At 30.9% G+C, this 14,184-nt stretch overlaps 1 protein-coding gene and 1 long non-coding RNA gene across 2 annotated transcripts in view; one reads left to right on the top strand and one right to left on the bottom strand.

Annotated features, from left to right (window-relative positions):
• The window catches only part of LOC143912065 (uncharacterized), a 569,875-nt gene that overhangs the window by 517,261 nt on the left and 38,430 nt on the right, over window positions 1–14,184 (top strand). The gene's annotated exons all lie outside the window — the stretch shown is intronic.
• LOC143911898 (nose resistant to fluoxetine protein 6-like) lies at window positions 218–2,732 on the bottom strand. The gene is made up of 8 exons (XM_077430989.1): window positions 2,544–2,732; window positions 2,341–2,472; window positions 2,099–2,264; window positions 1,907–1,986; window positions 1,572–1,797; window positions 1,322–1,496; window positions 1,102–1,244; window positions 218–793 (listed from the first exon to the last, which is right to left on the bottom strand). The coding sequence occupies exons 1-8, from the start codon at window positions 2,687–2,689 to the stop codon at window positions 665–667; spliced, it is 1,197 nt and encodes a 398-aa protein (XP_077287115.1). The 5' UTR covers window positions 2,690–2,732; the 3' UTR covers window positions 218–664.

The following is a 14,184-nucleotide window of genomic DNA, read 5'->3' as shown; positions in this document are numbered from 1 at the left end:
TCACATTTGAAATAATTTGATATTTAATTTGACAAATTTCAGAGCATTTTAAAATAAATTTGAAATACGAAATCACAAAGACTAGTAAATGGAATAATTATAAAATCGCCAGAAATAAATATCAATATTGGGATTGAAAAATTATTTTAATAAATAAATCCATTCTCTCTTTTACCAATCACAATCTTATCGATAGCTTATTTTTATTGTTTTCTTTGCTAGAATTTGTTATTTACCATTACTTTGGTATATCTTTCATGTTGGCATTAAAAAATATATAAAAAACAATCAATTTGAAGATATAAAAATGCGCTCGATCAATCAAGGAACACAAAGCACACTAGATGTGTTATACAATATTAAATTTCAAGGTCTAAGCTTGTCATGTTTTTCGACTTATCTAATGTGTAGAATAGAAATTTACAGAATAATGTCTTACGCATCGCACATACACGTTTTAATATGATATTTATAAAATCAAGACGGATTTTTTTTGTCATAGATATGTATAAACAGCCTCTTCCAGGAAAATCACATTTGAGCAAGAGTATCGTGAAGTTGATTTACAGTTTGATTCACCACTTTTTGTCCCAGATTCCACGAAGTCTTCTGATAGAAGATTGTAAACACGGCATTTATCTTTTTCACAAACACTTCACTCACTTTATTGAATTTTTTTCCTCTTATTCGGCGCGAGAATTTTTAACATTGTCACAATAGGTGCTTCGAATGTGAGCGAAACCACAAAACTTAACAGATACGATGAAACCATCTGTCCCAAGAATATAATAGCCTGAAATTTCAAGATAATAATTTCAATGAACATACGTACATACATACACATATTAAATATATTAAAAATATATATTATGCAGGTGGGATGGAAACAATTAGATTACTAGAAACTTTAAAATGATCACTATTGAGAAATAAATATTCACTAACTATATAAATTCAAACTACACAATTTGTGTCATAAAGCTACATGCTATTTTGGTTTGATTTATTTTTTAATTTAAGAGTTTAATATCAAGATAATGATCATTTAATTGTTTCTACCCTACCTATGTATATATTAAACCTAATATTCCAACAACATACCATCATGTCCTTTCCTAAATGAATGGGATGATCTGTGTGCATTACCAAGAATCGGATCACAAGCGGATGAACTAAATATGCACAGTACGTCACCCGGGAGAATGGGTATAAAATTGTTGCAGATAATAAAGAATTCACATATCCTAAAAACAGAAATCATAATTATACAAACTCAATGAACGATAATATGACAAAAGATAATGTGAGTGTAAAAAGTAACCTCCGTATCCCGTAGAACAGGCAATAACAATCCACGATATGGCGATCGCCCAAACAGTATGTGATAGTGAACTATATACAGCTGAAGAAATTGGGCCCAATTCAGTATTGTACAGCCCGTAAATAAGTCCTAGTAATACTCCACTTGATAACATCCATCCAGTTACAACTGTCACCTGGAAAGTATTTGTAAGTTAGGTTTTCAAAAGTTTTATACATATACTATCACCCGTGTAATCTAGCAATAATACCTTTGACATCTTCATTCTGCAGTCAATTTTGAATAGGAACCATCCAGTGGCCATTCCAATGAGATAAGGGCCCAAACGTGTCCATGGTTTATCATAAATTTTATCGAACAAAGCCAAAGGATCGTCAGATGATGGTGCATGATTGTTTGACCACGCTATATACCCTGTTGTCATCCAAGATGAGAACAAAAATACTACCATTGCCCCCGCAGCTGTTTTGAAATGACTGTAATTAAAATTTCAATATCACACAAGTAAACAGAGATAAATTATAGACATTAATGTATTTCAATTTAGATAAATAAATGGATTGTAATTGCTTTATTAATAAATACCTAGCCGCTAATATAAGTATAATTGCTCCTAATACGTAAAATTGGGAATCATCTGCCAAATACCAACTCCACAACATACACTGCAAATTTAAAAGGTTAATTTAATGTTAATAATCAAGGCAAATTTATATGTTACTAATTAAGAACACTATAAGCGATATTTATTTTATTGAATTATCTGATCTGATTTACCATCTGTTCAACGGGAAATAAGGTGTTAATATAAAGAGCGTTTCTCCACCAATAATTGGGACAATTGATGTGATCATCTGTCGGGGGTTCGTACACCGAATTATGATAGAACCATTTCATAGAAACTTGGACGACTCCCAACATAAACATATATGGGGCAGTCAATCTAAATAAAAAAAATATAATACATAGAGATGAATCAATATTTAGATCACAATAGGATAAAATGGAGTTGTATATACCTTGCAAATCTATAAGCCAACAGTCCGATAAACTGTAAAAATCCTGATGTGAATCCTCTAGTTCCTTGAGTTAGACGATCTAAACTACCTTTGGCGTTAGTTCTAAAGTATATAAACGACACCAGTATTCCACTGAAAAAGAAAACATAAGTATTAGTACAAGTTATTACGAATTTAGTAAATAAAATCATAAGATTTCATACCCGATGCAAAAGAAAGTATCAACACTGTACGTTCCATTGGTGACAGTTTGGAAAAGGAATTCTTTTTCGACTTCCTTCCTTAATTCAGGGTTATCAGAATACTTGAAGGCCACTATGCACGCGTGACCCAAGATTACCCACACCATAGATATGCTTCTAAGACCGTGTATCGTCGGTATTGTGTCACTTCCGACTGATTGATCGCAAATTGTTCTCATGTTCGATATGACCGAAAACGATAAGATCAATTCTGATAGAATACCTACAAAAGCAAATATATTTGAAGTGATATCTCATTGCTGATATGACATATATTTCAGGGCTCGAAATGGAAATTTTCATGAATGGGAGCGCTTGATAATTTTCAAAACATGATTTTGATTTTTATATTGTACCTATTATAATATATTATATGTTACTAGATATTTTTCACCTGAGGTAAAAGGAAAAATTTGCACCCCTTGTAATAATTTTTTTTATTTTCAAAAAGTATTTCTTAATCAGAAATAAAATATTATCCTTATTCAATATGTTCAATAAAAAAAATGCAAGCGTGGCAGGTTAAATTTTTTTTCGAATTTTCGAGAAAGCCCCGGGGAAGAATATGAGCTTAATGGGCCACTGTTCGAAGAAGAGCATCTTCAAAATTCTTCATATGTACATATGTATGTATTCATAATAGATTGACATATTTGTGTGTGATGAGTCAGTTTTAGTTTTAGTTTTAGATGAGTCAGTCTAAATTCAAGTTTTATCATCAAAAATGAGACATGCGAGACTGAATGATTTTTAAATATTCGAAAGGGTACGGGAATATTGGGTTTTTCACGAGAGGGAGCGCTACGTTTCTGGATTTCACGAGAGGAAGCGGCGTTCCCATGCGCTCCCGTCCATTTCGAGCCGAGTTAAATTTTAAATTTGACTAACTGAGCTGAGGTTGTTCGTCAACCACAGGAATTTCTATATTTAATCTTTCTTCAGAGTTGTTATTGTTGTTTGTAATCCCGTTCACAGCGTATATTGATTTTCCTGAAAATTTTATAAAAACTTTAATACACCCAGTAATCATTGAAAAACACAAATTTAAATATGGCTAATTATTTATCATTATTATATTTTCAATTTAGCATTGATACAATCATTAAATTTATTATTACATAATCGCAGAAGCACTGTAATTTTACTAAAAGTTTTGTATCGAAAATTATTTATATTTGTAAAAATTATATACCATTTGACATTTTGACTGTGGGAAGATCAGTAATTTGTGTCATGTTTAAATGAAGAGCACGACTTTTCTGTTTCATCCTCATATACTTCTTATAGCGTGAACTCAACACGAGTTCATAAATTGTGCCTATAATAATTAAAATAGACACAACGACACTCACTCCTCTGCAAATAATTAAAAAGATCATGAGTTATGTGTTTTAAATATAATAATAAAATAATTTAATTATAAGTACTTACGCTAAAATTTGAAATGTGGTATCAGAATACATGTCGTAATGGTTGTGTGTTGGATCCCTGATATTGACAATTTGAATTTTATCCATGATTCCTCCAGATTCAACCACTTTCTGAACATCTTCACTCATGCAAGTTTCCGGTAAACACAAGCCCAAATGCAAAATTTTTGGCTGAAAGAAACATGATAAGTAAACGAAAAATAAACACAACTTTTATTTATTTAACATATTATTCGAGACAATACCCCCGCTATCGTGATTGTAGAGTTCAATTTCAATTTTATAAGGTAGAATGCGACATCAAATGGTAATGATTCGTCAACTCTCAAGTCAGACATTTCAGTTGTATTTTCCATGTGAGAATCTGAAATTCATATACAAATTTAATAATCACTGTTGATATCTTAATAGAAAATTAAATATAATATAATATTTTGAATTTATGAAACTATTACTTCTAATATATAAAAATCCTATCAAATACATTAGTTGGAATGAGTTGGAACGAGTCCAAAGTAAATTCTTTAGATTTTTATATCTGAAGACATTTGGATTTTATCCAAATCTGCTCCCTAGTGCCTTTGTCTTGGTATCTTTGGGGTTCAACTTTTTGGCAAAGAGAAGAGATTTATTTCTTGGGAAACATATCGTAAATTTATTAAGAGGAGAGATTCACAATCCCACTATCCTTAGAGAAGCTTAAATTTTTGGCCCCGGAAAATCATAGGGTTTTGCGAAAGCATGATATCTTGTTGCCAATTAGGGCTAAAACAAACGTGCTCATGAACTCCCACATCTCGAGAGCTGTTCGACTCCTTAACTTACTGGCACATTCCTTGGATCTCTTCAATGCCAGTGCAATGCAATTAAATTGGTCAAACACATCCTACATAAGACGATATAATTATCTTTATTATTTATTTGTTTTTCCCTATACATATTTCTTACTTGCTTTTAATTTTTTTACTATTTTTGTTACTCTTGTTTTATGTATGTATGTATATTTGTATTAAAACCACTATGTCATTGTGGTTTTATATTTGTATTAAAACCATAGTGACACTGTCTCTGTTGTATTGACTTTTTTAAATAAAAACTAATATGATTGTAAAATAATTCAATCATCTTGGGGGAAATTCAAATAATTAACAAATCCATACATGTAGCTCATTATTAAATAGTTAAATTTTCATAATATTAAAGGTAAAAATTTCCTGCATAAACATTTACATATGTATATATTTTAGGTTCGTGATCAAAGATATAGAATAGTATCTATGTTTGTGATCAAAGATATAGAATAGTATCTATGTTTGTGATCAAAGATATAGAATAGTATCTATGTTCGTGATGAATCTATTGATAAGAATCTACTTAGGACAAACATACAAAGGCACTTTCATTATCGAATTTGGAAACTTTTTTGCTTTCAAAAAGAAAACGTATGCATGTATTACGAAACATTACTATATTGGCACTTATACTTAAACTTAACCGACACTTTCCATTTCCTTAAGCATAATAAACTGTACAAATATGGATCTAATGGATGTGTGTGTGTGTGTGTGTGTGTCATCGATATAATTATTCATAAATATAATAGACACATAGTACAGTTATGAAAATTCCAAACATTTATATGTAGTTGGAATGCATAGATAAGATAAGGCGTAGAGATTATATTTAGAATAATGCATAAATTAAAATGTATGTGCAATAGATTTATATGGAGAATAACAAATAATTCCACCCAAATTGGGTTATTATTATTATGTAAACAATTCGCGAAAGTTATTTCATGGTATTTGAATAAGCATAATATGTAATACATAAGAGTGTGTAATGATTGCATTGGCGAATATCACGACCGCCAAAATTTTATGTCCCAGATATTATAGTTGCTCATTGTAACATGAAACATGAACATTAGACATATATATGTATGTATGTATGTATGTATGTTGCATAATATACTGTATATCTAGGTACACGGCAATGCAATGGAACACCACGTGTAATGTAATTACACGTAATGTAATAAATATACGAATTAGATAAGAAAGAAGCGTGTCCACGTGTGACCTTGACACGGAAAACCGCTCAGCTTCCACATTTTGTAATGGTATTTTTGTGGAAGACTTTCTCTTCCGCCGAGGAACCACTTTCGTCTGGCCACACCACCAAACCGACGATACACTACTCAATTACCTCATCGATATCAATTCTCAACAAATTATCGAGAGAAATCCTTGTAAAAACTTTACTAAAACTCGACCATTTAGTGCTGCTACAACTATTCGGAAGCCGAAATCAAAAATAATCATCTACCTATACATACATACATATGTACATACAATTATATGAATCTGATGTACATTCCAAATCTACATATAATAGGAATTTAAATGGCGTTTTCAAAATGACCAAAATTCCAAGTCATAAAATTTTATTTTAAAGCTCTGTAACTTAGCGCAGGTTTTATAATATAATTGCTTTACATATTTTAGAGATATATGTAGAATAAATTAAAAAAATAATAATAACTTTAAATTTTAAAAACATCCTGAAAATACATAAATATGTAGTATGTACATACAATATGCAATAAAATTGTCTACATACATACATATATGTATATATTTTTGATACATATTACATACTGTATAGTAAAAAAATCATGAATTAATTAAAATATAAAAAATCGCAGCCCTACATAGTATGTACCCACATCAATGTTAATGTCAATGAAAATGCAAAATTATGATTTTTAAAAATATTTTCTTATACTCTAGTATATGTTTTGAGGAAAAAAAATTATTGCAACTCAAAATACTAATTAATTGACAATTTTCTATAATAGATTGAGACCACTCTAATATGTACATATGAATATGAATACATATATACATATGAATATGAATGAGTTCAAAACATACATACATACATACATGGGTAATTTTACGTTGTATATACATATAACAAAATTTTTAGTTAAAAATTATCAACATTAATCAATTTTAATGACCAAGATTGGAAAAAAAACCAGATGTGAAATTACTGTTTTCATCCGATTTTTTTTTAATTAATAGCGAAAACAACATTAAGAATTTCTGCATTATTACGCACTTTTTTCTTACGCAAACGCATAATTCCAAAAAGAGAGATCTCGTGCAATTCTACGATTTTATAAATTATTCCGATTATTAAAATTGTAAATGTCAAAACAAACAACGTACAAAAAATCAAAATCTGAGACCGATAGTCAAATTTTTAAACACAACATTGACGTGAAAATGACGATGATTATTTGCGATATTCATTCGACATGACGAGTGCTTCATGCTGTTCTCATAATTAATTTCAGACGAGATACAGGTGTAATACAAACGTATACCTGAGGACATCACGCGTTCTTTAATATACAACTTACATATTAGCGATCAAAAATAGTTGAAATTCATAGTGAAACTAGTGTTATGCCCATTTAAATTTCAGCGGATGATTTCGGAAACACATTAATACATGATTTAAAATAAAGTTTCAATATGAATAGTAATAATTAATCGCAATCGGAACTGAAACAGAAATCGAGAATCGGTTATGCCAATTAAATTATGTCATAAAAATTAATTATAAAATTATAGAACCCGAAGACAACATCGAAGTCGAAATCGGAATCGGGAATCGGATAATATGAAAAGTACGTATTTTTGGATCGCGTGACGTAAGCAAAAAGATTTATGAGCTATGTATGTATGTATGTATGTTCGGCTAGCGTTAGGACACACACACACACACACACACACACACACACACACACACACACAGAATAGCGTCTTTATATATAATTATAATAAATGTTATTATCAAAATTAAGCTTCATTTACACATTAAATAATTAAAAATGATCATTCTTACTTTAAAGATATAACATAAAGAATCAAAATTTCAGTTTCGGTTGAAGTGTTTTAAAATTAAACTAATTTTTAAACTAGAAAATACATACATATGTGCATACACACATATGAAAAAGTATGTACCTATGTATGTATTTACATAGATCACAATGCCCTATCTATAGTAGGTACATACATATAATACATATGTATGAACATATTAGCATTTACTATTTTTATGTAATAAACCTAAGCGATTAATCATGCTCATCCATACACATGTATGTATATATTTAAAAAAATTGATATTGTTACGTACACCACGGATTAAGCGAATAGAATGCCAGAGAATGTGTGACCGTTCAAGGATTATCTGTTAACGGATTAACTAAGTGCATACCGTGCGACCGGGATAATTGGTTTCAAGGATTATATCTAGACTCTAAGTGCATATAGGCTAAACAATGACCGTTATTAATCCCTTCGCAGAACTGATCCATACCGTGGGAAGACATATCCGAATACGTGACTATACCATAGGTAAACAAATTAGATGCCCTGAGAGATCTACCCTTTATAAGGCGGTACGTAGGCGATATCATGTCATTCTGGACTGAGCACTGCCAGTGCGTGTATCTCCTTAATCATCAATAAATGCTGTGAAACGACTAAGGCCTTTTACTTGGATCCTCCACCCACCCCTACGCAACAATAGTATAATATATCAAAATTCAAAAGAAAAAAATAACTATTTATTGATTTATTATATTTAATTATAGAAATAAGAACTTCTAAGTTAAATAAAGAAAATTGAATTTTTCCATTTTCTGGCGAATTCTTAACAGAAAAAAATCAATATCATAATTTCATGGCTTTGAATTAATAACGATTTCCTTTGAAGAGTATAAAAAACGTGAAAATACTGAAAAACATAGATAAAGTAAAAATTTTGAAAAATTCACTAATAATAAAAATACTTTACTTCAGATTGGTGGAAGTTTAGTAAAATTTAAAATTTCAAACCACTGATGTTGAGATTGAACCGGTTTGTTCGACCAAATATTGGCATCTTCTTAAATATATTCTTAAATGCACAATTAGCACAACATTAATCACAGTTCACAATGGTTATTTCAACTAATTAAACTCACCTTTAGCTTGTTCGAGAGCAGGTGTGAGAGCCTGCATGCAGAGTGTCGATGACCCAGACCAGTACGAATTTCCCCAAAAGTAGCCAGAACTGTATCTTCCACTGGCATCATCCACTGAAACAAATAAAACGAAAGTTTTAACCCTGTAATCTTAGACAATTCAAAATAAAATGTACTTCGCCACGTGCCAGTGTATCTCAAAACGTGTGAAACACATCCATATCAACTTTCACAATAAAGCCCTGCTGGTGTCGAAAAAGTAGTTTTTCCTAACACTTATAGCAGTCAAGGTAAACGAGATCGAAAATTGATAGTAAATAGAATACTTTCTCAATCGATTGCTTCCTGAGTCAGATTTGGAAGAAAGCGCTTTACGAACATACACATTCACGGTCGTCAAATATTTATTGTACAATCGATATGTCTCAAGTTGACACAAAATTACGCGATAAACAAATTGCGAAATGATTAACATTCATTATATGTATGTTATTTGAAAAAACTGGAAGTTAGTTAGATATATTTACGTACATATGTAACAAACTGGCGAAAACTTTCTGAAATCTGAAACTATGGTCGATGCCCATGATTGTTAGCAATAGTGATTATTTTTGCAATTGTAAGTGGAAATTCGCATATAAGCAGATGTATCTACATCGGTTTGAATTGCGATTAGGCACATCGTCACGTATATCGGCCAAAGCAATCTCACACTGAACAAAATTGGTAAGAGAATAATGCAAGTAGAATGTGTAAATGCTATTTATTGTTGGCAGTGTGCTAACAATTATTTAGCAACCGAAATTTTATTATTTATATGTTGCTCTATAACACACACGTTGTTTTTATAGTGTTCAATTATTGTAATATATACCAATCTATGGCAAGGGTACTTAAAAAGGATTGCGAAGAAAGTCCGAAGGATCAAAGTATGTCGAAAAAATCATTAGCTAACACTTAAACAAATAACCGAAAAAAATTAAACGGTTGTCGACCTCCTTTCTCCGGCAAATGTAAGTTCGAAAATAACACAACATTATAATCAGACAAATAATTCCTCATAATATATGCAAAATTGTTGATGTAATACATACGTAAATGCTGTGCAATAACAATCAATAAAATTGTTTAAGTATGTAGAACTGTGTCATTAATAAGTACACATTATAATAATTTGGCAAGCTCATAAAATTAATTAATACAGTCCATACTATGTAAGATTTATATAAAACTGACATAATACATACTACATACTTACTTATATACTATTTCCGAAAAATCAAATTAACCCAATTTCCAACATCCTTAACAAAAACAAATAAACTCCATATTAGATTCAATAAAATAAATTTAACGAATTATATATATGTAAGGAAATTGTTTAAAAATCAATGATTTTAAATTATTTTTTTTTAAATTCACATGAAAACTGTGTTAGTTTGTCAATATAATCCCAAAATTGAATTCGACAGGTTTTTTCCCCATAGAACCTCTATCTACGAACGAATATCCTTTGTAGTTAATACCGGGTTGACACGATGCGAGTAGCTTGGACTAAGTAGACGAATAACTTGGACGTCCAAAACGTTTAAACATGCAAGTAAATTCGTTCAAGCTACTCGCATCGTGGCAACCCGGAAAAAAGAGACAAGTTCGTTGACTAAAAGCTTTTTTTTATCATATACACATTTTTAATATGATGACCCACAGAATGAACACAGCTTGTTCGGAAATAAAAGAAAAAGAAAAAAAAAATGTTGTTACGAATCTATTTTGTCACCTTAAAAGTTATTTGAAATGAAAAACTATACCGTAAAAAAATTAACCGAATGAAAGAACCGCCACTGAAAAGTAGATCTCGAATTAACATTTCGTGTGATTAATTGCCCATCTCTTCATCTATTTATGTAAGGAAAGCGATATTAATCAATAGCCTAATTTCCATCGCAACGCAACGTTATTGTAATCAAAATTGCATTGGCAATAATATTGCACAATGACATGTGTGTCGCAACTGCATCATGCAAAAACAAAGTTGCTTATTCATCTAAATATATAACCTTAATTAATAACTTTCAGACGGCCCGTGACTTCTATTCCGTATTGCATAATATTATGTCATATTTATATGTATGCGAAAAGAAGTGTGTTAGATGAGGAAAAAAAAGCTCCACGTAATGACTCTCGTGCACGTCTATTGCTTCGAGAGCATAATCCTATCTCTTTCTTTTTTTTAACATTTGACACATTTAAAAAGTATAACGTTCGATAAAAAAATCATTAGATAAATCATCGCGTGAAAAGATCGTAAGTCTTCTGTTTGCATTATATATCTACAGGTTGATTATATCAAGTGATACACATACTAATATTACATACAATGTCAACAATCGACGAATGCTGATTGATTATATTGACTGTGAAGGGTTGGACGATTTTTTCAAGGCTTTTCTATGTTTCACTCGGCTATTAATAATAAAAAAAAATGTGACTGTCTGACTAGGAACATTTAGTGTTGCAAAGCTTCACTGGTTTAACATTTCACCTGACGAAATAAATTTCAAAAGAGCTATTCGCACATCCCAGATTATACGATCGAGTACATTTCAGAATTTTGGAATGCCAATAAAATTATATCGCATTATATAATCGTTCCACTTCCGCACACCGGCAAAAGTATTACATTGGCCGAATAAAATTGAAATAACTTATGCAAATGTCGCGCACTCATTCTGAGCGCACCACTAATGGCAAATATTGCTAATAACAATCGTTCCGACAAAAGACCGAGTAGGAAATGCAAGTAGGCTTGTGTCAACATCAACAGTCATGAGTGCTTGAACACAAAAGAAAGGTGTCGATCGTTAAACTTCGATCCAGCATCTAGAAAGTAAGAGTTTTCCCAAACATCATAATATTTGTCATGAGAAAGTGCGATCGTCATTACGGGATATTACGATCGTCCATTAAGTAACATTGAAAATGATCGAGAAGAAAGAAATTACGACAATGAGGAGCGTCACTGACCCAAAATTGACGTTCGTAGAAGTCGGGAGAAAGTTGTGACGAGATGAACAGTAAATTCTTGTTAATGAACAGTGTGTACTTAACATACATATGTACATACTTACAACACTGTCATGTGATCCATAAACTACCATTTCTATGTAGGTACCTATAAACTAAAATTGTCCTAAATTTGTCCAGAATCATCATTAAGTATAATCCATGTGGTCAATCAGAGGCATAAGGAACAGGATTTTTGTACACACATCTGTACATAATTATGCATGTACCTACATACATATCTAAGAAAATTTTTGTATACTTCGAATAATTACGATAGACCCAAAGCTCAAAAGCTTACATATATCTTATGATTTGCTTCTTATATGTATGTCCAACAAGAATACAAAGTACATATTTTTATTTATCAAATCACAAGTCGAGAGCTTGTTTATTCTTACTCTTTAATGGTTATGCTAACGTACATAGGATATTAAATTTACATTTCAAAGTCTTCATCGGATTTAAATATTGCTAAGTGCAGTCTAGCTAATTACAGTATACATACATTAGCATTCAGTATTATTTGGCTCACTATTTCTATTCAAGCTTATAATGTATGTATGCACATGTAAGCTATGCCTAATGAACCTAACTTTACTTTATGCGTTTGTCAAAAAATACCTCTGCAGGTTAGATCCACTAGGCAAAACTAAATTAAAAATAAGCTATGACGATACGTATATTAGAACGTCTCAATTTTTAACATAACAATTTTGAGGTAATTAAAAATAATCATCGAATTTTATCGATTATTTCGAGTATGAAATTTTAATGGTAACATTCAAAATTCACCATTTCTTATAAGAATTTTGCGATTTTATCTGAATTGATTATTGAGTCGGTTTAATACAAAATCAACCAACTCTATCCATTACCATCATAACTTTCATTTTATGTACATTTGTATTTACACAAAATATTTCAGATGATATGTGATGTCGTGTATTTTCCGATCATATACAAATATCAACATGTATAAATGTATTATAGTTATTTTTTATTTTAGATTTTTAATTATTGCCACTATTTATTATAGCCACTATTTATATAACGGGAGGCTTGAAAAAACGAGGTATTTGTTCCCTGCAGTGGTTTTCATGGTGTAATTGCCATGATGGTAGAAAATGCAAATGAAAAGAAGTTGGAAATTTTAAGTTTAAATCTGAAGCCCCTATATAAATTAAAATAAGCTGAAACTTGAGCATATGTGCATATATACGAAACACTGAACATGTAAAGCCTCGAAACTTGGGAGTAAAAGTATTACTTCTGGTAAAGAAAGAAATATTTAAAAAATACTGATTTCTAAAATTCATCATGCCCATTATATGTGAAAAAGATTCAGATCAATCTATCGAGCGATTTGGGAGATAAGAAATTAAGAAGAGTACACATAAAAAGCTCGACTTATATGTATATACATATATGTACATACATACTATGGAAATACAAATCAGTTAAAATCTGGAGCTTAAATTTTCTCAAAGAAAGTTCATGTATTGATATTGAATATAAATAAAAAATTATAATATTCAAATTTTGTTTATCGGAGACACGAACGAGCGGATACGAAACAAACCCAAAACAAAATAAGTTGCTTTTTGGTTTTAGTGAGCAATTAAAAAAGCATTATATAGAGACTATAGAGGGCTTTGACACAGAAAGGTTGGCCAATAGGTATCTAAATAGCAAGAGTAACCCAATTCGGTTTTATAATCGGACGATAGTACGGATCGTTGCTTAAACGTTTCGTCAGCTGTTTGTCAGACATTACGACGTAACTTTTTCGTTTTCGTTACCGAAAGTCATCTCGCCGCAAACACAATTAAGTAGACGTTTCGCTTTAAAACTTGCACTCGTCCCCAAAATTAACGAGCCGTGTTGTAATATTGCAGAAAATTGAACGTTTCAAAACAAGCGGATAGAATATGCGTAGGTACACAAGGAAACAACGTGCAAATTTTTTTTATAGCACTCGATCTCGATCGTGACGTTGCCGAATCAAATTGTCGGATCCGGTTAAATTTCACTTTTCCACTCAATTAATTCCAACGGT

Source organism: Arctopsyche grandis, chromosome 5, assembly GCF_051622035.1.
Source record: "Arctopsyche grandis isolate Sample6627 chromosome 5, ASM5162203v2, whole genome shotgun sequence".
NCBI classification, from domain to species: domain Eukaryota; kingdom Metazoa; phylum Arthropoda; class Insecta; order Trichoptera; family Hydropsychidae; genus Arctopsyche; species Arctopsyche grandis.
The sequence above is the reverse complement of the archived record's forward strand: the minus strand, read 5'-3'. Positions and strand labels throughout refer to the sequence as shown.

Bases quoted from the DNA above. Each gene is read 5' to 3' on its own strand.
- LOC143911898 (XM_077430989.1), bottom strand. From the start codon at position 2,689: ATGGTGTGGGTAATCTTGGGTCACGCGTGCATAGTGGCCTTCAAGTAT. The intron at 1,798-1,906 runs GTATTTATTAAT...TTTTAATTACAG, and splicing joins ATACTTATATTAGCGGCTAG to TCATTTCAAAACAGCTGCGG. The intron at 1,245-1,321 runs GTTACTTTTTAC...TTCTGTTTTTAG, and splicing joins CTGTTCTACGGGATACGGAG to GATATGTGAATTCTTTATTA.